Source organism: Microcebus murinus, chromosome 20 (assembly GCF_040939455.1).
Source record: "Microcebus murinus isolate Inina chromosome 20, M.murinus_Inina_mat1.0, whole genome shotgun sequence".
NCBI classification, from domain to species: Eukaryota; Metazoa; Chordata; class Mammalia; order Primates; family Cheirogaleidae; genus Microcebus; species Microcebus murinus.
Genome location: NC_134123.1, coordinates 23,196,540 through 23,220,016, shown reverse-complemented (window position 1 = coordinate 23,220,016; position 23,477 = coordinate 23,196,540). Strand labels below are relative to the sequence as shown.

At 39.6% G+C, this 23,477-nt stretch overlaps 1 protein-coding gene across 3 annotated transcripts in view; it reads left to right on the top strand.

Moving 5' to 3' along the window:
* IST1 (IST1 factor associated with ESCRT-III) overlaps window positions 1-23,477 on the top strand; it is a 29,510-nt gene that overhangs the window by 4,303 nt on the left and 1,730 nt on the right. Inside the window, exons 2-10 of one of the 3 annotated variants that reach the window (XM_075995768.1) lie at window positions 3,601-3,722; window positions 15,655-15,757; window positions 16,184-16,364; window positions 17,123-17,210; window positions 18,249-18,332; window positions 18,866-18,976; window positions 19,754-19,957; window positions 20,592-20,684; window positions 22,232-22,280. In XM_075995768.1, coding sequence (XP_075851883.1) covers window positions 15,670-15,757; window positions 16,184-16,364; window positions 17,123-17,210; window positions 18,249-18,332; window positions 18,866-18,976; window positions 19,754-19,957; window positions 20,592-20,684; window positions 22,232-22,280 — 898 coding nt within the window. In that variant the 5' untranslated portion in view covers window positions 3,601-3,722; window positions 15,655-15,669. The remainder of the gene's footprint in view (window positions 1-3,600; window positions 3,723-15,654; window positions 15,758-16,183; window positions 16,365-17,122; window positions 17,211-18,248; window positions 18,333-18,865; window positions 18,977-19,753; window positions 19,958-20,591; window positions 20,685-22,231; window positions 22,281-23,477) is intronic. The other 2 variants (XM_012742414.2, XM_012742419.3) reach the window with 2 other exon arrangements.

Sequence of the window (23,477 nt, the reverse complement as noted above, 5' to 3'; positions counted from 1 at the left end):
CGCCTCAGCCTCCCAGAGTGCTAGGATTACAGGCGTGAGCCACCATGTCTGGCCTGTAGCCACTATTGACTCTGCTTTGTCCTTTCTCCACCGTAGTACTTTCGGAGGCACAGACTAAAAGTTGTCCCTTATGATGTTTTCTGGTTCTTCTTATTTATTTATTTTTGCCTGTTTTAGCTACTTTGACTAAAGCATTGAGGATCACTACCTCTGGGCAGCTTCACTAGTTTGGGCAGCAGTTCTCTGACTGACTTCCCCTAAATAACCTGAGAAGGAAGGACTGCATCTATGGTTTTACACTTTCCTTTATTCATGATGGAGAGATTATCTAGTTCCAGAAGGCTCAGGGAGCTGAGTGATAAACAAGGACTAGATGGGATTGTTATGTCAGCATTAAGGATTGGAGTAAAGTGAAGAATTGGAAAGAACCAAGACGTAAGGCTGCCAACCTCTCTGTGACAGTAATAAAAATAATGGTGTTACACTAATAAAAATAGTGTAATTTAGTATGTAAACAGAATATTGAGAATTAGTAATGCAGTCACTAGTTTATAATCCTCTAACAGGGGTGACATAAAAACAACTATAAGACAGGGTATGAGACAATTTATAGTTGTTTTTATGTCACCCAAGTTAGATTGTGAGCTCCTTGAAGGCTAGAGTCAGCTATCATTTAAACATCTCTTGTCTATAGCTGGTTAGCACAGTGGTAGAATAGCACTCAAGTGTTTGTTGCGTGAATGAATGATAGTAAAGATGTTGAGGTATGGAGTGATTTTAGCATAACCTCTGAATGACAGAAAGAATTTTAAATTAGGTATTGGATAATATTAGTATGTGGTATATATAAAAAATGTATTCACATACACATAAATTTGTTTATATATGTTTATGTATATATTTGTACATACACAAACTGTAACTGTTGACCAGAACATTTTAACATGTCTGATAGTGATAATTTGTTTTCCTTTTTCTTTCTTTGTCGGATTGTTATATAGGTTTATTAATTTTTAAAACCTTTTTGAAAAACCAGTATTTGGTTTCCTTGATTTTCTCTATTTTTTAGTTTCATTGATTTTTGTCTTTTTTCCCTCTACTTGTTTTGGGTTAATTTTACTCTCTTTCTGGTTTCTTAAAGATAGAAGCTTAGATTACTAATTTGAGACTTTTCTTCTTTTGCTAATAAAAGCTTTAGTGTTGGCCAGGCGCTGCAGCTCACGCCTGTAATCCTAGTGCTCTGGGAGGCCGGAGGCGGGCAGATCGCTCAAGGTCAGGAGTTCGAGACCAGTTTGAGCAAGAGCGAGTTACTGTCTCTACTACAAATAGAAAGAAATTAGCTGGACATCTAAAAATATATATAAAAAATCATTCGAGCATGGTGGCTCGTGCCTGTAGTCCCAGCTACTTGGGCGGCTGAGGCAGTGGGATTGCTTGAGCCCACAAGTTTGAGGTTGCTGTGAGCTAAGCTGACGCCATGGTATTCTAGCCTGGGCAACAAAGTGAGACTGTCTCAAAAAAGAAAAGCTTTAGTGTTCTAAATTTCTAAGTACTGCCTTAGCTACAAATTGTTGTAATTTTCATTTTCTTTCAGTTCAATCCTTTTTAAAAAAAGATTCTCTTTGACCTATGGATTATTTATAAGTGTATTTTTTAATTTCCAAGTGTTTGGAGATTTTTTTTTTTTCCTACTCCTTTTTTTTTTTTTTTTTTTTTTTTTTTTTGAGACAGAGTCTTGCTTTGTTGCCCAGGCTAGAGTGAGTACCGTGGCGTCAGCCTAGCTCACAGCAACCTCAAACTCCTGGGCTCAAGCGATCCTTCTGTCTCAGCCTCCCAAGTAGCTGGGACTACAGGCATGAGCCACCATGCCCGGCTAATTTTTTCTATATATATTAGTTGGCCAATTAGTTTCTTTCTATTTATAGTAGAGACGGGGTCTCGCTCTTGCTCAGGCTGGTTTCGAACTCCCGACCTCGAGCGATCCGCCCGCCTCGGCCTCCCAGAGAGCTAGGATTACAGGCGTGAGCCACCGCCCGGCCATTTTTTTAAGACAGGTTCTTGCTCTGTCCCCCAGGCTAGAGCAGTGGTGTCATCATAACTCACTGCAACCTCAAACTCCTGGGCTTAGCCATCCTTGAGCCTCAACCTCCCAAGTAGCTGGGACTATAGGCACTTGCCACCGTGCCTGGCTAATTTTTCTGTTTTGTATAGACCAGGTCTCTTTCTTATTCATGCTGGGGTTGAACTCCTGGCTTCAAGTGATCCTCCTGCAGCCTCCCACAGTACTAAGATTATATCTGTGAACCGAGCCTGGAGGTTTTCTGTTATTGATTTCTAGTTTAATTCCATTCTGATTAAAGAACTTTCTTCAAGTGACTTCAGTTCTATTTAATTTGTTAAGGTGGTAACTCTGGATTTGGTTTGCATTCATGAATGTTCAGTGTGCACTGCTGTGTTGGGTGGAGCGTTATAGTTATTTTATTTTTAACTTTAACATTTTTCTTTTTTCTTTTTTTTTTCCTTTTCTCTGCACCCAGAATAATATAAGAAGGAGCATTCTATGAATGTCAGTGATGTGCAATCAGTTGTTGGTGTTGTTCAGTTCTTCTATTTTGGGAGCATTCATTTTCTTGGTTAATTCACCCTTGTATCATCATGTGATGTTTTTCTGTATCCCTGATTTTCCTTGCTTTGAAGTCTCTTTTGATCATACAGCTTCTCCAACTTTTTTTGTTACAGAGTCTTGCTTTGTAGCCCTGGGTGTCAGCCTAGCTCACTGTAACCTCAAACTCCTGGGCTCAAGCTATCCTCCTGCCTTAGCCTCCTGAGTAGCTGGGACTACAGGCACCCACCACTATGCCCGACTGGTTTTTCTATTTTTATTAGAGATTGAGTCTCACTGTTGGCTTAGGCCGGTCTCAAACTCCTGAGCTCAAGCAATCCTGCCACTTTGGCCTCCCAGAATGCTAGGATTACTTAAAGATGTGAGCCACAGCACCTGTTCCCAGCTTTTCTTTTGATTAGCATTTACATATATACCTTTACTGATAGTTTAGATAGCTGAGAATTCTGCTAGAGAGATACTTTACTTTTTACCTATGTATATTGTTATATTTGAAGTTTGTTGTTTTTTTTTTTTTTTTTTTTTTTTGAGACAGAGTCTCACTTTGTTGTCCAGGCTAGAGTGAGTGCCGTGGCGTCAGCCTAGCTCACAGCAACCTCAAACTCCTGGGCTCAAGCGATCCTCCTGCCTCAGCCTCCCAAGTAGCTGGGACTACAGGCATGCGCCACCATGCCCGGCTAATTTTTTATATATATATCAGTTGGCCAATTAATTTCTTTCTATTTATAGTAGAGACGGGGTCTCGCTCTTGCTCAGGCTGGTTTTGAACTCCTGACCTTGAGCAATCCGCCCGCCTCGGCCTCCCAAGAGCTAGGATTACAGGCGTGAGCCACAGCGCCCGGCCTGAAGTTTGTTGTTGATAGTATTTAGTTGGATAATTTTTTAGTCTATTCCAACAGTATCTGTCTTTTTATTGTGTATACCATTTATATTTAATTATTTATGTAATTATTATTATTATTATTTTTTTGAGACAGAGTCTCACTTTGTTGCCCAGGCTAGAGTGAGTGCCGTGGCGTCAGCCTAGCTTACAGCAACCTCAAACTCCTGGGCTCAAGCAATCGTACTGCCTCAGCCTCCCGAGTAGCTGGGACTACAGGTACGCACCACCATGCCCGGCTAATTTTTTTCTATATATATTAGTTGGCCAATTAATTTCTTTCCATTTTTATAGTAGAGACGGGGTCTCGCTCAGGTCCAGCTCAGGCTGGTTTTGAACTCCTGACCTCGAGCAATCCGCGAGCCTCGGCCTCCCAGAGTGCTAGGATTACAGGCATGAGCCACTGTAATTATTTATGTAATTATTGAATATTCAAATTAAGGTCTACCTTATTTGTTTTGTTCCCTGTTGTTTATTTTTGTTTCTGTTTTTCTAGCTTTTGGATTATTAGAATATTTTTTAGTATTCTAGTTTAAAAATCTATTCAGTCTACTTAGAGTCAGTATTATTCTCGTGGCCTATAGAAACCTTACCATCATATATAAGATATGTCTCTTCCCTCCCCCCCACCTTATCCCCTTATGTCTTGGTTATCTTGGTATTACATCTACATATAGAAAACTCCATCAGATAGTGTTATTAGTTTTGCTGTCAAACATATTATACAAGACTTTTTTTTTTTTTTTTGAGACAGGGTCTCACTCTGTGCCAGGGATAGTGTGCGTGGCATCATGATAGCTTATTGCAACTTCAGACTCTGGGGCTCAAGCAATTTTCCTGCCTCAGCTCCCAGGTAGCTGGACTACAGGCATGTACCATGACAACACCTGACTAATTTTTGTATTTTTAGTGCAGATGGGGTCTCAATCTTGCTCAGGCTGGTCTTGAACTCCTGAGCTCAAGCAGTCCTCCCACCTCGGTCTCCTAGAGTGCTAGGATTACAGGCATGAGCCACAGCCTTTTATGAGATTTGAGTAGGGTCATCTATATGTAGATATTCACAATTTCTATAACTTGTTTATTCCTAATTTTCCACATTTCCTTCTAGTATCACTTCCTTTCAGCTTTAAAAATGTCGTTTAGGAATTCTTTTAGAGCAGGTGTGCTGGTGACAAATTCTCTTATTAGTTTTCCCTCATCTGAGTATGACTTTATTTCATCTTTGTTTCTAAGGGATATTTTCACTGGATATAGAATGATAGACCTTTCTTTTCTTTCAGCACTTTAAAAATGTTCCTCTTCCTTTTTTGGTACCCTGCTTTTTGATGTGAAAGCCGCTGTCATTTCACTAGATCCTCTAGAGGTAATGCATTGTTTTTCTGTGGCTCTTTCAGTATTTTAAAAATTTGTCTCTGGTTTTCAGGAGTTTGATTATAATGAATCTGGACATGAATTTCGTTGGGTTTTGTCTGATTGGAGTTGCTGAGCTTTTTGAGTCTGCAGATTTAGATATTTTGCCAAATTTGGAACGTTTTCAGCTAGAATTTTTTCTTTATTTTTGGTACCACAATCTTTCTTTTATGCTTATGGGACTTGAAGACACAATTGTTAGACCCTTTGCTATTGTCCCACAGATCTCTAAGGCTTTGTTCACTTTTTTTCAGTTTCAGATTGGTTACATTCTATTGTTTGCTGCTGTCCCACAGATCTCTAAGACTTTGTTCAATATTTTCATTGTGTTTTCCGTTTTTCATATTGGATACTCTCTATTATTTATCTTCAAGAGCACTGGCTTTTTCCTGTTATTTCCTACTCTGCTATTGATCCCATACAGTGAGTTTCTTACTTTGGTTATTGTTATTAAATTTTCAGTTCTAAGATTTCTCTCTTCTCTTGTTTGTTTTGTCTTCTCTTCTCTTGTTTGTCTTGTCTTCTCTTCTCTTGTTTGTCTTGTCTTCTCTTCTCTTGTCTTGTCTTATTCTGTGGCCCAGGCTGGAGTGCAGTGGCACAATCAACAGTTCACTGTAACCTTGAATTCCAGGATTCAAGCAATCATCTTGCCCTAGCCTCCTGAGTACCTGGCACTATGGGCACACGCTACCATGCCAGCCTAGTTCTAAGATTTGTTTGTTTCTTCTTCTTCTTCTTTTTTTTTTTGAGACAGTCTCACTTTGTTGCCCGGGCTAGAGTGAGTGCCGTGGCATCAGCGTAGCGCATGGCAACCTCAAACTCCTGGGCTCGAGCAATCCTACTGCTTCAGCCTCCCGAGTAGCTGGGACTATAGGCATGTGCCACCATGCCCGGCTAATTTTTTCTGTATATATTAGTTGGCCAATTAATTTGTTTCTATTTATAGTAGAGACGGGGTCTCGCTCTTGCTCAGGGTGGTTTCGAACTCCTAACCTTGAGCAGTCCACCTGCCTCGGCCTCCCATGTTTGTTTCTTCTTTATGTCTTTCTTTACTTTTTATATTTCCATTCAAGAATACTCTCCCATACTTGTTGCAGTATTTTCATAGCAGCTGCTTTAAAGTGTTTGTTAGTTAATTCCAACATCTGTGTTTTCTCAGATTGATGTGTGGTGATTATTTTTTCCCATGTGAGTTAGTATTTCACCTACTGTCTGTCCATACCTACCATCTCCTTTACAGTTCCTCAAGCCACGACTAAAGAGCTTCTCTTGATGGTCTATCTGTGGTGATAAATGCTTCTGGGTTTCAGGCTGCTTTGCATTCAGGCCAGGGATTATCAGAAGAGAAAAAAAGATAAACTCATTGCCAGTTTATTAGTACTTCAAATTCTGTTCTTCATCCGTCTGCTATTATTTTTGGAGTTTTCTAGTAGCTGCTACATGCATTCTCTTCAGGTTTTATAGCTTTGTTCAGTGAGAGAGGCACCGAACCTAGAAACCTGTTCCTTATTTTTTTTTTTCTGGTTTTGTTTTTAAAAACTTCCCATGTTGCTCTAAGTACAGCTGTTTCAGTAATTCTGACAGCTCCATAGTATTCTGTGTGACGTTTCTTTCATATTTTATCTGTCCTCTTGAAGTGGAAACTTAGCATTCTTCCACCTCCTTACTACCATAAAATTTTCACACATGTGTCTTCATGGTCCTGTGTACAAATTTCTTTAGTATGTGTCTAGGAATGGGATTGCTGAGTCTTATAAGATATATGCATACCTTTCATTAAAACAAATTTCAATAAGTACTAGAAATTCAATTCTAAAATGGTTATACCAACTTATACATTTATATTGGCCAGGATTTGAAACCCTACTTCTAATTTTTGGCAGTCTGATAGATAAAATTTTATCTATTTTTGTTAGCACATTAACTTGTAGCATTATACACAAGAGTAAATGAAAACTTGAGAATAACTCCTCAGATTATTCTTCAGAATTATTCTTCTTCAGAATGTCACTGTTGGCTTGGCAAGTTTGATTTATCCACCTGAAGCTGGAGTAATTGTCTACTAACAGCAAAATCTTTGTAGGCATATCCAGGAAAATTTTTTCTTAAACTTTTTAAAACCTCATCTCCTTATTAATCATGTATGTATTGAGTAATTTAACAGCAAATTGGATAATATTCCTTAGGATAACATCTTCCAGTTTCAGTCACTGCTGATAAGTAAATTATGTATGGGAGTTGATTTAGTTTTTTGTGTTTTTTTTCCCCCTCTTCTGAAACAGAATCTCACTCTGTTGCCCGGGCTAGAGTGCCATGGTGTCAGCAACCTCAAACTCCTGGCCTCAAGTGATCCTTCTCCCTCAGCCTCCCTAGTAGCTGGGACTAAAGGCATGCACCACCAACCTGGCTAGTTATTTCTTACTTTTCAGTAGAGGTAGGGTCTTGCTCTTGCTCAGATTGGTTTCAAACACTTGAGCTCAAGTGATCCTCCCTCCTCAGCCTCCCTGAGTGCTCAGATTACAGGCATGAGCCACTGTGCCATGCCTAGTTTTCTTTATAATATAATTAAAAATCTTTATATACAATAGTCCCTTTTTTTTTTTGAGACAGAGTCTCACTTTGTTGCCCAGGCTAGAGTGAGTGCTGTGGCGTCAGTCTAGCTCACAGCAACCTCAAACTCAAGCGATTCTGCTGCCTCAGCCTTCCAAGTAGCTGGGACTACAGGCATGCAGCACCATGCCCAGCTAATTTTTTCTATATATATTAGTTGGCCAATTAATTTCTTTCTATTTATAGTAGAAACGGGGTCTCGCTCTTGCTCAGGCTGGTTTCGAACTCCCGACCTTGAGCAATCTGCCCGCCTCGGCCTCCCAGAGAGCTAGGATTACAATAGTCCCTTCTTATCTCAGCTTTTGCTTTCTGTGGTTTCAGATACCTACAGTCACCTGTGGCCCGAATATATTATGTGGAAAATTCCAGAAATAAACAATTCATAAATTTTAAATTGTGTGCCATTCTGAATAGCGCGATGAAATCTTGTCCTGTGCTGTCTGCCTGAGACATGAATCATTGCTTTGTCCAGCATCTCCCCACTGTATATACTACCTGCCTGTTAGTCACTAGTAGCCCTCTCTGTTACCAGATCAAAAAAACATAGTAATGTATATATACCAGTTAGTACTATCTGTTGTTTTGGGCATCTCCTGGGGATCTTGGAATGTTTACCCCCCACAGATAAGGGAAGGGGGACTGTTGTACTTTGCAAGGGAAAGGGAGTTACGTAGAAAACATTTCTTACCTAGATATACTTGAATACATTTTTATAAATATTAACCGATATAGAAGGATATAAGAGAAAATGTTAAGGTTCCCATTCACCTCTCTTTTCCAGAGTTAACACTATTGAAATTTTGGTATGTATTTTTATAGGCCCCTTTCCTATGCATTTGTATACATGTATAAAGCAGTATCATACTATATATGCTATTTTTTGGTGCGATTAAAAAAAAAAATCTTGGAGAGCCTCAATTTCATTTATTCAAATATTTGAGTGCTTGCTATGTGTCAAAAATGTTTTAGAATGCTACTACATTACCTTTTGTTAGAAAGCTACTGCCAAGTAGTCTGTAAAATAGACACATCTTAATTTTAATCAGATCTTAATTGTTGGAATTTAGATTATTTCATTGTTGTACATTCCTCTCTGTATACATGTGAATGATTCTAGAGGGTAAACATTTAAGCTTGATAATTTGAAAGCGTGCCCTTCAGAAAAGTTGTACCAATTTACATTTTCAGCAGTAGTTTGAGAATGTACCTGTGTTCTCACAGACTCATCATCACTATGTTTTATTAATCTCTCTTGCAGAGGTCCCCCCAATGTTGCTTATATTTTAATTGTACTTATGGTTTAAGTCTTTTATTTATTTATTTATTTATTTAGAGACAGAGTCTCTCTCTGTTGCCCCGGTGGCGTCAGCCTAGCTCACAGCAACCTCAAACTCCTGAGCTCAAGCAATCCTACTGCCTCAGCCTCCCAAGTAGTTGGGACTACAGGCATGCACCACCATGCCCAGCTAATTTTTTCTATATATATTAGTTGGCCAATTAATTTCTTTCTATTTATAGTAGAGATGGGGTCTCGCTCTTGCTCAGGCTGGTTTTGAACTCCTGACCTGGAGCAATCCGCCCGCCTCAGCCTCCCAGGAGGAGTACAGGCATGGAGTACAGGCATGAGCCACCTCGCCCTTTGCCCATTTTTAATTGGACTATTTTGTTGTAGAGTTATAGGAATCTTTATATATTCTGGATGCTTTAGGTCTCTTACTAATCTGAAAACTTTTTTATCTGTATGATAGGCTGAATGATAACTCTCTTGCATGTATATACCATACTTGGTATATACGTACAGGCAGAGGTTTTTCTTTTTTTTACTTGTACTTACAGAACCTAGCACAGTTTCTGGTATATAGTAAATTGCTTAATAATTATTTGTTGAATAAAAGAATGAATACAAAATTGCTGGGTTTAGGCTGGGTGCAGTGGCTCAGGTCTGGAATCCTAGCCCTTTGGGAGGCTAAGGTGGAAGGATTGCTTGAAGTCCAGCCTAAGAATGAGAGAGAGACCTTGTCTCTACAAAAAATAGAAAAATTAGTTGGGCTTGGTGTTATATGCCTGTAGTCCTAGCTACTTGGGAGGCTAAGGCAGGAGGATTGTTTTAGCCTAGAAGTTTGAGGTTGCAGTGAGCTATGATGACGCCACTGCATTCTAGCTGTGGTGACAGAATGAAACCCTGTCTCAAAAAAGAAAAAAAGAAGTGAAATTACTTGGTTTATTTTTATAGGAAAACAATGTTATGTTACTTTTTAGAAATAAGATTCCTAGGGGATGGCTTAAGGACTGATCTCAATTGTGCCTTTTCCCTGTTCCATGTAACAATTATTTATCCAGTGTTCTTTAGAGTCTTAGGGCAGGAAGGGACTTTAGAGATTATATTGCAAGAACTTAAAATATGTTCACTATATTGTAGAAAGAAAATATAAATACACAATCTGTTGAGTCAGTTTTCATGTACCTTCAATTTTCTGGTCTAGTTAGCTGCTCTCTTACTACATGTATACCTGGGGCTGTATTGGTAGGTGTAGGTCTCAGCTTCTTTGGGCTTGTGTAAATATGGTCTTTGTGATGAATATCTTGTTTTCTTCTCCAGAGCTATATGCCATCCTCTTCCCTCTGAACCATGTCCCTGGAGGCTCACTCATGTGAACTGAATGTATGGGCCGTTTTGCTTGCTCAGGTCCAGTTGAGGGTAGTTGGGAGGTAGCAGCAGAAGACTTGAGGGCTGGATATTTATTCCTCTGCTCCCTCCCTTCGGAGTTGTTGTAAGTTGTCTGCATGTCTCTACCAAAGACCACGACTCCTATCTGCTGGCCCTCTCCCTCTCCCGTATAGCTATGTGGGTTCTACTTCCTCATCTTGCCCTTTCAGGCCTAAAGGTGTTACTGGCTCAAGGGCAATGCACTATCATTTGTTGGTTTCTCTAAACCATTGTAAATACTATCTTTAATAAATTTTCCTCAAATTGCCAGGTTATGTGTGCCATCTATTTCCAGCTGCAGCCTTGATTGTTAGAGTCCCCAAAAGGGCCCTATGATTTTGCATACTTTTATAGGTTTGAATAAATAAATGTTAATGAATCATAAGTCTTCTACAGTAGACTTCTATAAACTTCTCTGCCTCAAACATCTCCAGCCAAAAGGTTAACAGTGAAATATAGACAACTGTGCACACTTCAATATTTTCAACTTCATTTACAGGGCTTGATTTCTATTTGCAGCATAAAACTTTTAAGTTCCTTTTTCAGAGAATTTTAGCACTTCCTCAAAGTCTCTATTTTTTTTTTTTTTTTTTTTGAGACAGAGTCTCACTTTGTTGCCTAGGCTAGAGTGAGTGCCATGGCGTCAGCCTAGCTCACAGCAACCTCAAACTCCTGGCTCAAGCAATCCTTCTACCTCAGCCTCCCAAGTAGCTGGGACTACAGGCATGCGCCACCATGCCCGGCTAATTTTTTTTTTTTTTTTTTGTGGATGAGGTTCTGGGGCCCCAAGAGAGGGGGCCCCAGAAGTCACCCCGGCTAATTTTTTTCTCTATATATTAGTTGGCCAATTAATTTCTTTCTATTTATAGTAGAGATGGGGTCTCGCTCTTTCTCAGGCTAGTTTCGAACTCCTGACCTCGAGCAATCCGCCCGCCTCGGCCTCCCAGAGAGCTAGGATTATCAAAGTCTCTGTTATTCTTGTGATTGTTGGACTCTTTTCAGGCTATTTAAGTATGGTCCCTAAGTATGATCCCAAACTCATGGTGATGGTTGCCAACCATGTTAGGCAAATATGTGAAATATAGAATGATGTCTTTATATCGTCCTGAGTTCCTTCGTGTTACTAAAGCCACTCCTTTGTTACTTGTCTGTTCTGTTTGTGCCCTTCAGTGTCTGATTCTACTGAGATACCTATTCTAGTAAGTTAGTGTTGATTGTTAACATTTTTTGATAACTTAATGTTTTGCTTTTCTAAAGGAGCAAATGAATTGATATTGTTCTTTGTTTTTTTATAGAAATTCCAAATTAAATGTTTTCAGCAGTAGATTTGGATTTAGCATTAGTTGTAGGGTTAGCCCAGAGTCTTTGGATGTGAAAAGGGTTTACATACAGGAATGGCTAAATTTTTTTAAGTCTAGTCTTTGTGCATATATGCTTTTTTAGAATTTGGGGTCGTACTTCATATATATATATATATAGACACACACACACATACATTCATAACTTTTTAACTGTATGTCATATCATTAATATATCCTCATGTCAATAAATGCTTTTTAAAAATATTCTAATGGTTCTACTTCAAGTTCTCCCCAATAAAAAAAAAAAATATTCTAATGGCTATGAAAAGTTATGTAAGATAATTTAATAAACAATATTAGTTCATTATACAGTTTATTCTCAGTTTTTGATCTTAAAATGTGATAAATATTTTCATATAAAAATATGTGCATGAAGCTCTGTTCCTTATGTTAAGTTCTTAGGAGTAGAATTACTAGGCCTAAATACATATATATATTTTGTTTGTTTATTTTAGAGACAGGGTCTTTACTCTGTTGCCTAGGCAGGAGTGCACTGGCGCAATCATAGTTCACTGCATCCTTGAACTCCTGGGCTCAAGTGATTCCTCTGCCTCAGTCTCCCATAGTTAGGACTGCAGGTACTTGCTACCACGTCTGGCTAGTTTTTAAAATTTTTTGTAGAGACAATCTCACTGTGTTACCTAGGCTAATGTAGAACTCCTGGGCTCAAGTGATCCTCTCACCTTGGCCTGCCGAAGTGCTAGAATTACAGGCATGAGCCATCACACCTGGCCCCAAAATGTATATGTTTTAAAGCCTCTTGGAAATATTTAAAATATAGACATGATGTAAGTTTTGTCTGTAGGCATTGACACATCACAAAATTGATACTTACAGACCCCAACATAGACTACTGAAGAACCACACAGAAATCTTGACATTTTAATGTCATAACTTATGACTCTGTATTAGACCCCCAATTTTGTTATCTTTTATCTTTGAGACAGTTTCCAGGCACAAAACTAAAGAGGTCAAATCCCCTTATAAAAAGTCCAGAATACCATTTATTTCTTTGTGTTACTGAGTACAGTTGTTATTTTATAGTTAGTGACACAATAAGTTTCTCCAAATGTCAGCTCTATGAGGGCAGTAATAACCCTGTATGCTTTTCCTTACTAGTATATCTCCAGTGCCTGTTATAGTGTAGTAGGCATTCAGTAAATATTTGTCAAAAAGGGTTTAAAAAACATTGTGTATGGCCGGGCGCTGTGGCTCACGCCTGTAATCCTAGCTCTTGGGAGGCCGAGGCGGGCGGATTGCTCAAGGTCAGGAGTTCGAAACCAGCCTGAGCAAGAGCGAGACCCCGTCTCTACTATAAATAGAAAGAAATTAATTGGCCAACTGATATATATATAAAAAATTAGCCGGGCATAGTGGTGCATGCCTGTAGTCCCAGCTACTCGGGAGGCTGAGGCAGAAGGATCACTGGAGCCCAGGAGTTTGAGGTTGCTGTGAGCTAGGCTGACGCCACGGCACTCACTCTAGCCTGGACAACAAAGCGAGACTCTGTCTCAAAAAAAAAAAAAAAAAAACAACAACAAAAAAAAAACATTGTGTATTATGTAGTGCTGAAAATGATACGGTAGTAGAAGATTAAGACTGTTTACCTGGGTTTTTAATTCAGATACACTTAGGTTTTATTCTTAGCTCTCCCATTTGGTTGCTGACTGATCTTGGGCAAGTGCCTGGTAGAATAAATGATAGTAGTATTTACTGTTTTTCTGGCTGCCTTCCCACTTCTCATCCATTTCTGATTATGAATGCCTTGAGAACAAGGATACTTTCTGGATCTAGCCAGCACCAGAACCTACTACAGTGCTTGACATCTTATAAAATTGTTGAATTGAAATCTTGAAGTTATGATTGTGAGGAGCACATTATGGCATAAGCTATGGCTAATGCCATACTTCAACTGTATTGAACTTGTGTCTCAGAAAGCTCCTTGTTCTCTAGTACTGTGTTTCCCCGAAAATAAGACAGAGTCTTATATTTATTTTTCCTCAAGAAGACACCGTAGGGCTTATTTTCAGCGGGTGTGTTATTTTTTTTAAGTACAGTACAACAATCTGTATTTATTTTCAAATATAGTTAAACCGTCATCTTCTGGAACATCATCATAACTCTCCAAATCCCGAATTCCATCCTGAATTTCTTGCGACTCTATTTCCTTTAGAACTATTGGCCCCAATCTCTCACGTTGAGCAATAGAACTCTCATTAAATGAGCAGCTCTTATCCATGTAACCTGCTTGTCTTCTTTATCTCTCCATGATGAAATGCATGGGTTGTGCAGATATGTTGCGTAGCCACACCCATCACTAGGTCTTTTTTTGGGGGTAGGGTTTATATTGTGCAAATGCTTGGAAATCCTGCTAGGGCTTTCTATGGGTAGATCTTTTTATGGGTAGGTCTTATTGGGGGGAAACACAGTAACTTGGTTTTTGCACACACCGTTCCCTCTTCCTGGGATATTTATACCCAGGTCTTTTCAAATATCTTGTTTGTCCGTAGGACTCAGCTTAGGCTCTCCCTTCTTCTGGAAAGCTTTCATCATCTCCCTCAACAGGTGTGGGTGTCTTTTCTCTAGAATAGGTTTCTCAGTCTTGGCACCATTATCATTTTAGACTAGATAGTTTTTTGTGTAGGTGTGCTGTACTGTTCATTGCAGGGTGTTTATCAGCATCCCAGGCCTCTGCCCACCAGATGCTAGTAGCAATCTGTCCACTTGGGAAAACCCAAAACGTCTCCAGTCATTGCCAAATGTCCCCTAGGGAGCAAAATCACTCCTGAATGAGAATTAGAATCTAGAATTAAAGCCCTTATTCAATAATATTGTATATTCAATAATATTGTAGTTGTCAGATTTTCTTAGCTTTTTTTTCAATAGAATGTAAGTTTCCTTAAGGACAGGTACTATACCATATTTATACTTTTTTTTATCTCCAGCATCTAGCTAGTGTCTGACATATAGGTAATCAGTACATATTTGTTGGATGAATTTAACATAATTCACAATAATGGATTCCAGATACCTTGTGACATACAAGCCTCATTTTAAACTGGGACTGGGGTTCATTTTTAAATGTAACATAAAGGCTTCTGGAGGCAATTTCACAAAAATAAAATACATCTGAATTTTTTGAGACAGAGTCTCACTTTATTGCCTGGGCTAGAGTGCCATGGCATCAGCCTAGCTCACAGCAACCTCCATCTCCTGGGCTCAAGCAATCCTGCCTCAGCTTCCCGAGTAACTGGGACTACAGGCATGCGCCACCATTCCCGGCTAATTTTTTCTATATATTTTTAGCTGTCCAATTAACTTCTTACTATTTTTCAAGGTCAGGAGTTCCAAATCAGCCTGAGCAAGAACAAGACCCTGTCTCTACTAAAAAATAGAAAGAAATTAGTTGGCTAACTAAAAATATATAGAAAAAATTAGCCGTGCACGGTGGCGCATGTCTGTAGTCCCAGCTACTCAGGACGCTGAGGCAGAAGGATTGCTTGAGCCCAGGAGTTTGAGGTTGCTATGAGTTAGGCTGACGCCACGGCACTCTAGCCTGGGCAACAAAGTAAGACTGTGTCTCAAAAAAAAAAAAAAAAAAAAGATAAGAATAATTTGGTTTTGGATGTAAATTTGATAATCTTTTCCCATCACTGCCTCGGTTGAGATTTTGGGGGAGAAGCAGGAGGCCTTCCTGCTTCTTTGTCTTTTTATCACCTCAGTCCCATGCCAATACCATCTATCACCGGGGTCTTTCAGCTTTGCCTTCAAAGTAGATTTCAAATCCAGTTGCTAAATCACCCGGGTCTAAGCTATTACCATCTCTTGTCTGGACTATAGTATTAGCCTTCCCCTTGGTCTTCTTGCTTGCAGTATTACTTTTTCCTGATCAGTTCTCTCTACAACCACCAAAATGATTTATAAAAAATGTGAATTAGATGATGTTATTTTCTTGTATTGGAGAACCAGTGGTTTATTGTGTCAAATAATTTACCTCTAAGTGGTGTTAGTTCCTGAAACAATTTTGACTTGAAAATTGTCATTGTGTTGCTTCTTTTTCCAGGAGGAATAGCACAACATGCTGGGGTCTGGATTTAAAGCTGAGCGCTTACGAGTCAATTTGAGATTAGTCATAAATCGTCTTAAACTACTGGAGAAAAAAAAAAGTGAGTAGCACATGCTTGCTCTACCTTTTCTTCCTCAAAATATATCAATGGGTGCCAGCACCACGGTACTAGATCTTTTAGGCCAGTACTGTGAACTCTAAGAGATCTCATATGTTTTGAACTTTTGATGCATTTCTGCCTCCTGTAACTAGTTGGCTAAATCACTTTGTTGCAGGGAAAGGGACATAGTCTTGCTGTGGAACAGGTAACATTACTCCTGAGTTGGAGATGTCAAGCCATAGGAACCATATTCTTAGCTACACAAAGCAACAAGTTCTAGAGTAGAGGGGATGGAACTAGATTCCTAAGGGAAAGTACGCTGGGATATAGTAGAAATACCCAGTTCTCTGTTGGGTTAGAGGTCAGCTCGCAGACCAGGTGCCAGAGCAGTACTGTTGTGTGACTGGAGTGGAATTTGTGCCTTAGCGGAACTGGCTCAGAAAGCAAGGAAGGAGATTGCTGACTATCTGGCCGCTGGGAAAGATGAACGAGCTCGGATTCGTGTGGAGCACATTATCCGTGAAGATTACCTAGTGGAGGCCATGGAGATCCTGGAGTTGTACTGTGACCTGCTGCTGGCTCGGTTTGGCCTCATCCAGTCTATGAAGTAAGATATTTTGATTCAAAGACCTAAATCACTTCTGGTATTGGAGAAGGGAGTAATACTTATCTATTCCTACATACTAAGGGATTATTTCACATACCCAAGGATGTTTTGCCTACCAGTTGGCTTGAAGGTTTAATCTCAGTGTAGATAACTGTCGAAAAGAAAATATAGAATCTGGGCCAGACATGGTGGCTCACGCCTGTAATCCTAGCACTCTGGGAGGCTGAGGCAGGTGGATTGCTCAAGGTCAGGAGTTCGAAACCAGCCTGAGCAAGAGCGGAGACCTCGTCTCTACTTAAAAAAAAAAAAAAAGAAATTAATTGGCCAATTAAAAATATATAGAAAAAATTAGCTGGGCATGGTGACACATGCCTCTCTATTCCCAGCTACTCGGGAGGCTGAGGCAGAAGGGCTTGAGCCCAGGAGTGTGAGGTTGCTGTGAGCTAGACTGACACCAGGGCACTCTAGCCCGGGCAAGAGAGTGAGACTCTGTCTCAAACAATAAAAACACAGGAAAAGAAAATATAGAATCTTAAATTGAGTTTGAGTCTGGCTCAACCTGTAGCCTTGGGTTTGTTGCCTAGTTGAATTTCCCTAAAGGAAAAACAGGATAATGAAAATGGCTGGAAGCCTAGCGTTACTGTGAGAATCCAATGAGATATTGAAATAGCTTTAGAGGCTAGCAGATATATGATACAAAAGCCAGGGTTTTGTTGATTTTTGAATGTCAAGTTATATTCATTTTTTTCCTTGATTAGGGAGCTAGATTCTGGTCTGGCTGAATCGGTGTCTACACTGATATGGGCTGCTCCTCGACTCCAGTCTGAAGTGGCTGAGTTGAAAATAGTGAGTACAACCAGTTTCAGTGCTTTTTGTAGTTTTTCATATTGTGAGAGAGGTTGCTTAATGTACGTTACTTCTGCTCATTTGACCAGGTATTTTGTACCCTTCTCATGGTTTTGAAATAGCTTCGTAAATTCCTTTTTCCTTTTCAGGCCTCAGATGATAGAATAGTATTTTGCAAACTTGAATAATTTTTTTAAGGAGCAAAGTTTTGTGTATTTCTGCAAAAATTTTGTCTTAAATTATTTTTATTATAATGTTATTTATACAAATAGAAAAGTTCTTATACAATTGTAAAGCAGCAAAGTTAAAATAATACTAATTTAAGGTGACAGATGTTTTGCTTTATTTGTTAATTCCACAACTATTTATTGAGTGTATGCTATGAGCTGGGTGAGTGCTGAGGGTAACAGTGGTGAGGAAAATGTGGCAATAGCCATACTGTTATAGCTTAAAGTCTCTAGTGGAAGAGATGGATATTAACTAGAAAATTGCACATCACGGCATGGGTATGGTACTGACTGCTAGGATACAAATTTCAGTTGAGTATTCTATTTTATGCATCTTTGCCTTTTTGTTTTATTTTCTAGGAGTTTGTCTCATTCTTATCTCCTGCCCCATTTGTTGAGATATACTTTTCTGATCAGATCTGATTGTCCTGTTATAAGCTGGAGATAGCATGGTGTACCTTCCCCTTGGTAGCACTTATCACATCTGTGGTTATACCTTTATTTATGTGATTATTTGGTTAATGACTGTTTTCCCCAGAGACTATAAAATTCTATAAGTAGGAACAAATGTCTGTATTTGTTCATCATTATATTTATATTGTATGCCATAATGCTTGTATAGTGTTTGGCTCTCTTAATTGAATGGATGGGTAAACAAGTAAATGAATGAATGAGTATCCCTTAAGGTTTTATAGTCTCCAGTTTTTTGGAGATCCTGTAATAGAAGCATGTTAACTACTGATAGAAGGAAACTTGAAGCGGTCTGTAGGAATGGCTTCCATTTTTATTTACTATTCTTTTTTCTCTTTAGGTTGCCGATCAGCTCTGTGCCAAGTATAGCAAGGAATATGGCAAGTTATGTAGGACCAATCAGATTGGAACTGTCAATGACAGGGTAATGAGCATACTTGGTAAAAATGAAGGAATGCACAGGGGCAGGGGAGGTTATTTTATTGCTTGTGGTGATTTTAGTGGGTACCACTGTGTGACTCAGTTAATCTAGGATTGCACATTTCATAGTGAGGGTGAGAAGAACAGCTATGTGACTGCCAGTGCAGTCAACCGCTTACCCCTACCCCGCACCTCTAATTGTGATGCTGTCATTCCTGGCTTTTCCCTCTTCCTTTGTGCCCCTTATGATTTGTGAAGGTAGGAAGTGAGGTGGGGGGAAGTGTGGATGAATTGAAATGTGGAAGGAAGCTATGTTACCCTTTTCCCGACACCTGAGTCGTGTGTAGTTGGAGAATGTAAGGGAGAGATGGGTGCTGTGACATGCCTTGTGATTCTGAAAAAAATCATTAAACTGCTCTGAACCTCTTTCCTCAACTTTACCTGTAAAATGAGAGGAACTAGGTTTAAATAGTGAGACAGGTTAGGATTAGGCTGGTTGTTGTAGATCTGTCTTAACCATGGGTGTTTTACTTATAGCTAATGCACAAACTGAGTGTGGAAGCCCCACCCAAAATCCTGGTGGAGAGATACCTAATTGAAATTGCCAAGAATTACAACGTGCCCTATGAGCCTGACTCTGTCGTCATGGTAAGTTTATCCCACAGTACAAAGGCAAATAAATGAGTTTCTAAATATGACCTTCTTTGAAAAAAATAACCATATTCTTTGTACTAACTTAAGTTTGTGTATGTGAATTTAAGCCTTTGTCCAGTTATTGCCTTTTTGAGTGACAATATGCCGCCCATATTTCTTAGAGTATCCTTAAGAATTAGATTAAATGAATAAATGCAAGCACTTTGAGAAGGTATAAACCTTGATACAAATGTAAAAATGGCATTATTGCTGCTTTTCAATGAACGTAAAGAAATTGAGAATCCCCCTATGAAATGTCCCAAGACCTGAACAGTTCCTAAAACATTTCTTGGGTGCCCACCATGTGCCAGATAGTACATAGAAGGCTGAGAATACAGAGATATATAAAAACAGGGTCTCTGTACTGAGACCTTACAGTATAAGGCAGGTAAATATGCAAACAATAATCATTAGCAGTTAAAGCTGATGGGGTGTGGTGGGTGCTTTGGTGTGCTGCTCACTCACCCTCTTTAGCCCCAGTTGAGGATACCTCTGCAGGTCTGTCCCAGCTTCAAAACTCAGTGGAAAATTGGCCGAGGCCTTTGTTGTGACCACAATGCAGTCCAGCTTCTTGAACTAGCCTACTCTACTTCCTTCACTTTCCCCACAGGTGTTCATCAAGAGCACTCTCCAGTAAACTTACTTCATGGTAATCTCCATCTCAGAGTCTGTTTCCTGAGAAACCTGGCTTTGGACATGGATTAATGATAGAGGTTTTTCTCTCTTTCTCAGGCAGAAGCTCCTCCTGGGGTAGAGACAGATCTTATTGATGTTGGATTCACAGATGATGTGAAGAAAGGTGGCCCTGGAAGAGGAGGAGGAGGGGGTGGGTTCACAGCACCAGTGGGCGGACCTGATGGAACAGTGCCAATGCCCATGCCCATGCCCATGCCCTCTCCAAATACACCTTTCTCATATCCACTGCCAAAAGGACCTGTAAGTATACATATAAGTAAGTGTGGGTGTAAGCTTTATAAAATGTTACAGAGGATGACAAGTCAGCTCTGTGAATACACTCAGGAATTGTAGGTTTTCAGGAGCATTTAGCAGTATGAACATTTGGTATTAGCTTAGTGATCACATTGTGGAAAAAAATAGCATTGGGATTCAGAGAAAGTTTTTTGGCTGAGCTTATAGGTAATGGAGTGGGAAAATCTAGAAAAATGGTGCTAGAAAAACCCTTTTCATTTAGGTTTACTTAATATCTTTGGGACTTGTTGCAGTCATGTTAGCAGCTTTTTCCACTAATGAATAAACTGCCACTTATTACCAGGCAGAAAAACCTCCTTTGTGGACAAGGAGGAGGTCATAGCTAGTATGGAAGTCTGATTAGAATTTTCTTTTGTAGACAATGAACTACTTAAGTAATTTGGAGAATAGCTGTTGGCTATAGGTCTATAAAAATGTGGAATCCTTCCAACCACATGTGGTCCTTTTGGGCATCTTGAATATATATATATTCAATGTGAGGATATATATGTATATATAATTTTTCTCCCTTCCCACACACGAACCTCAGAAATTGCAAATCAGGGGCAGTGTCTCTGATGTTGCCTTTCTCCTCTTGCAGTCGGATTTCAATGGATTGCCAGTGGGGACTTATCAGGCCTTTCCCAATATTCATCCACCTCAGATACCAGCAACTCCCCCATCGTATGAATCTGTAAGTGCCTGACCCTCTTTTATAAGCAACAGGAGAGAGAATCCCATGAAGAGAGCACAAAATAATGACCACAGGGAAGGCAAAGTTTTAATCAACTCTTAGTACCAGCATTGCTCTTGCTTTGGGATTCTTGTGTTGCTTTAATGCTACCCTGGAAGTGGGGAGTGGCGGTGATGGCAGCGTCATTGGTGGCAGTGCTTTGTCTATGCAGTTACGCCAGGAATCAGGAAGGAGCTGCAGATCTCTTAGAGTTGTAGTACCTCTGAAGGTATTTAACCAGTTTGTTGGTTTTTTTTTTTAACTAGCTAGGCAGAAAATCACATTGAGCTGGTATAGTCTTGGTGCTAGAATATCATAATTATTAAAATAGTAATGTTAAAAGTTTTCAACACTTATGTAAAGGAATAGTGACATTTTTGTCTTAACAAAAGCATTTAGCATATTTCAGCCTATAGCATTGATTTCACATTTTAGTGTTATAGTTAAAACTTGTTAATATAAATACCGTGTTTCCCCCAAAATAAGACAGGGTCTTATATTTATTTTTCCTCAAGAAGACATCCTAGGGCTTATTTTCAGGGGATGTGTTATTTTCCTCTCAAAGCCTCAGCTTGCAGTATGCACAGGATGGCTGGGACCTAATCGGAGGAGCCGACCTTGTTGGTGGGGCTGTCCGCACCTTTCCTTCCGGTCACCTCTGGGATAATAGCTGTCACGATGGGGCAGATGAGAAGGGCTGCTCATGGTCTTTACTGTTGTGTGACGAAATGCATGGATTGTGCAGATAGGGTGCGTAGCCACGCCTATCATTAGGTTTTATTTTCAGGGTAGGGCTTATATTGCACAAATGCTTAGAAATCTTGCTAGGGCTTATTTTATGGGTAGGTCTTATTTTCGGGGAAACACAGTAGCTAGTACAATAATGATGCCTTGCATTTTAAGTTGTTAATAGCTTTGGTTCAGAATTAGATCTTTTTCTGCCAGCCTTGTTTCCTCAGTATATGCCTTTTGACCCTGGTTTCCATCTGACACTTTACTGAGAAAACAAATTGGTATGGCACTTGGTATGTAAATTACTCATGTAGGAAAATCTCCCTGTTCCTGAGCTGTTTTTGGTTTTATCTCTAGGTGATTTGTTTTACTTTGGGCCTGAGTTTTTCTTATGCTTTGATCTTGCATGTGTCAAAGCATGACCCACAGCTGTTTCTAGGAATGAGGTAGAAGATCTTTATCAATACTTGAGGACATAGTTCTTAGATGTATTCAGTGGTTTAGTGCTTTCTCTTTGCCTGGAAGGTGAAGGTATCATTAAAAAAAAGTGTCATGGTGTGGTAAGAATTTTCCTTTTCTCTGCTTGGCAGTTAAGAGTTCAACATGGTATCTGCCTGGTTGGAAGAAGTGAAGGGGGGAGGAGCAGTTCTTTGGAGTAGGTTCTTTTGCTTTTGGTGAACAACTTAGCTCTTGGAAAACATAGAGGCTTACTGATACTCATACTTTTTCTAGTGATGCCATTGCTTTATCCTCTGATAACAGTCTTTGTGTTCCAGGTTGATGACATTAATGCTGATAAGAATGTTTCTTCTACACAGATTGTTGGTGAGTGTGTCAGAAACCTTTCAGGTTTCTGAATCCTCTGTTTTGTCATTATTGTTCTTCCCTCAGAGACTGTTTCCAAATCCATGGTATTCTACCCACATTTCCTATTCTCTTCCCAGAAGTAGTATGGCTGAAACAGAACTCAAGATTTTCTGCTTCCAAAGATAAAAGGTTTTTCCCCAAGTTCCCTGTTTCTGTCAGTGGTGGTATCTTTTTTTTTTTACACCCCCCCCCCCCCCCCCCCCCCGACAGGACCTCACTCTATTACCCAGGCTAGAAGTACAGTGGCTCAATCATAGCTCACTATAGCCTTGAATCCTGGACTCAAGCAATCCTCCTGGCTTAGCTTTTCTAGTAGGGAGGACTGGTGGTGTGTACCACCATGCCTGGCTAAGTTTTTAAAACCTTTTTAGAGAGACAGGGTCTTGCTATAGTGCCTAGGCTGGTCTCAAGAGACCCCTGGCTCAAGCGATGCACACTCCCCCCACCCTCCCAAAAGTGCTGGGATTATAGGCATGAGCCATGCCTAGCCTCACTATTTTTTTTTTTTTTTATCTTATAAAGATCAAGTCACGTTCCAGTTTCTTATTATTGTTGCTTCAGTTTCCGTTGTGTCTGGAAATACAAAAAAACTTTTTATAAATCAGGGCACTAGAGAGATGTTAGATAGGTGAAAATAAGCACAGATAATAATATATAGTTCAGTTTATTTTCATAAAGCATGCATGTTCATGTAGCTCTCCATGCTATTAAAAAATAAAATGCTACCAGAAACCCAGAGGGGGAATACTTTTAAAATTAGTAGTTTTATTAAAGTACAATTTATATTAAAATATAGGCTGAGTTTTTATACACATTCAACTACCACTGGAGTCAAGGAATAGACTGTTTCCACCATTTCCCCAGGGAGTTTCACCCTTTCCCCCATAGGCAAGCGCTATTCTACAATTTAATTTGGCCTGTTCTAGAACTTAAGATATAAATAGCAATGTAATAGGTAAATGAGGGATGATTTTAACATAAAATACAGATTAGGCCATCATATCAGATAAAATAGTTCCCTTTCACAAAGGTCTCCTGTAACAACCTGCCTAGATGAATGTCCTGTGGACCTGGCCCCATGCATTACACTTTGACTTCCCTTAAGAAGTAAATGTTGGCCAGGTGCAGTGGCTCAGGCCTGTAATCCTAGCACTC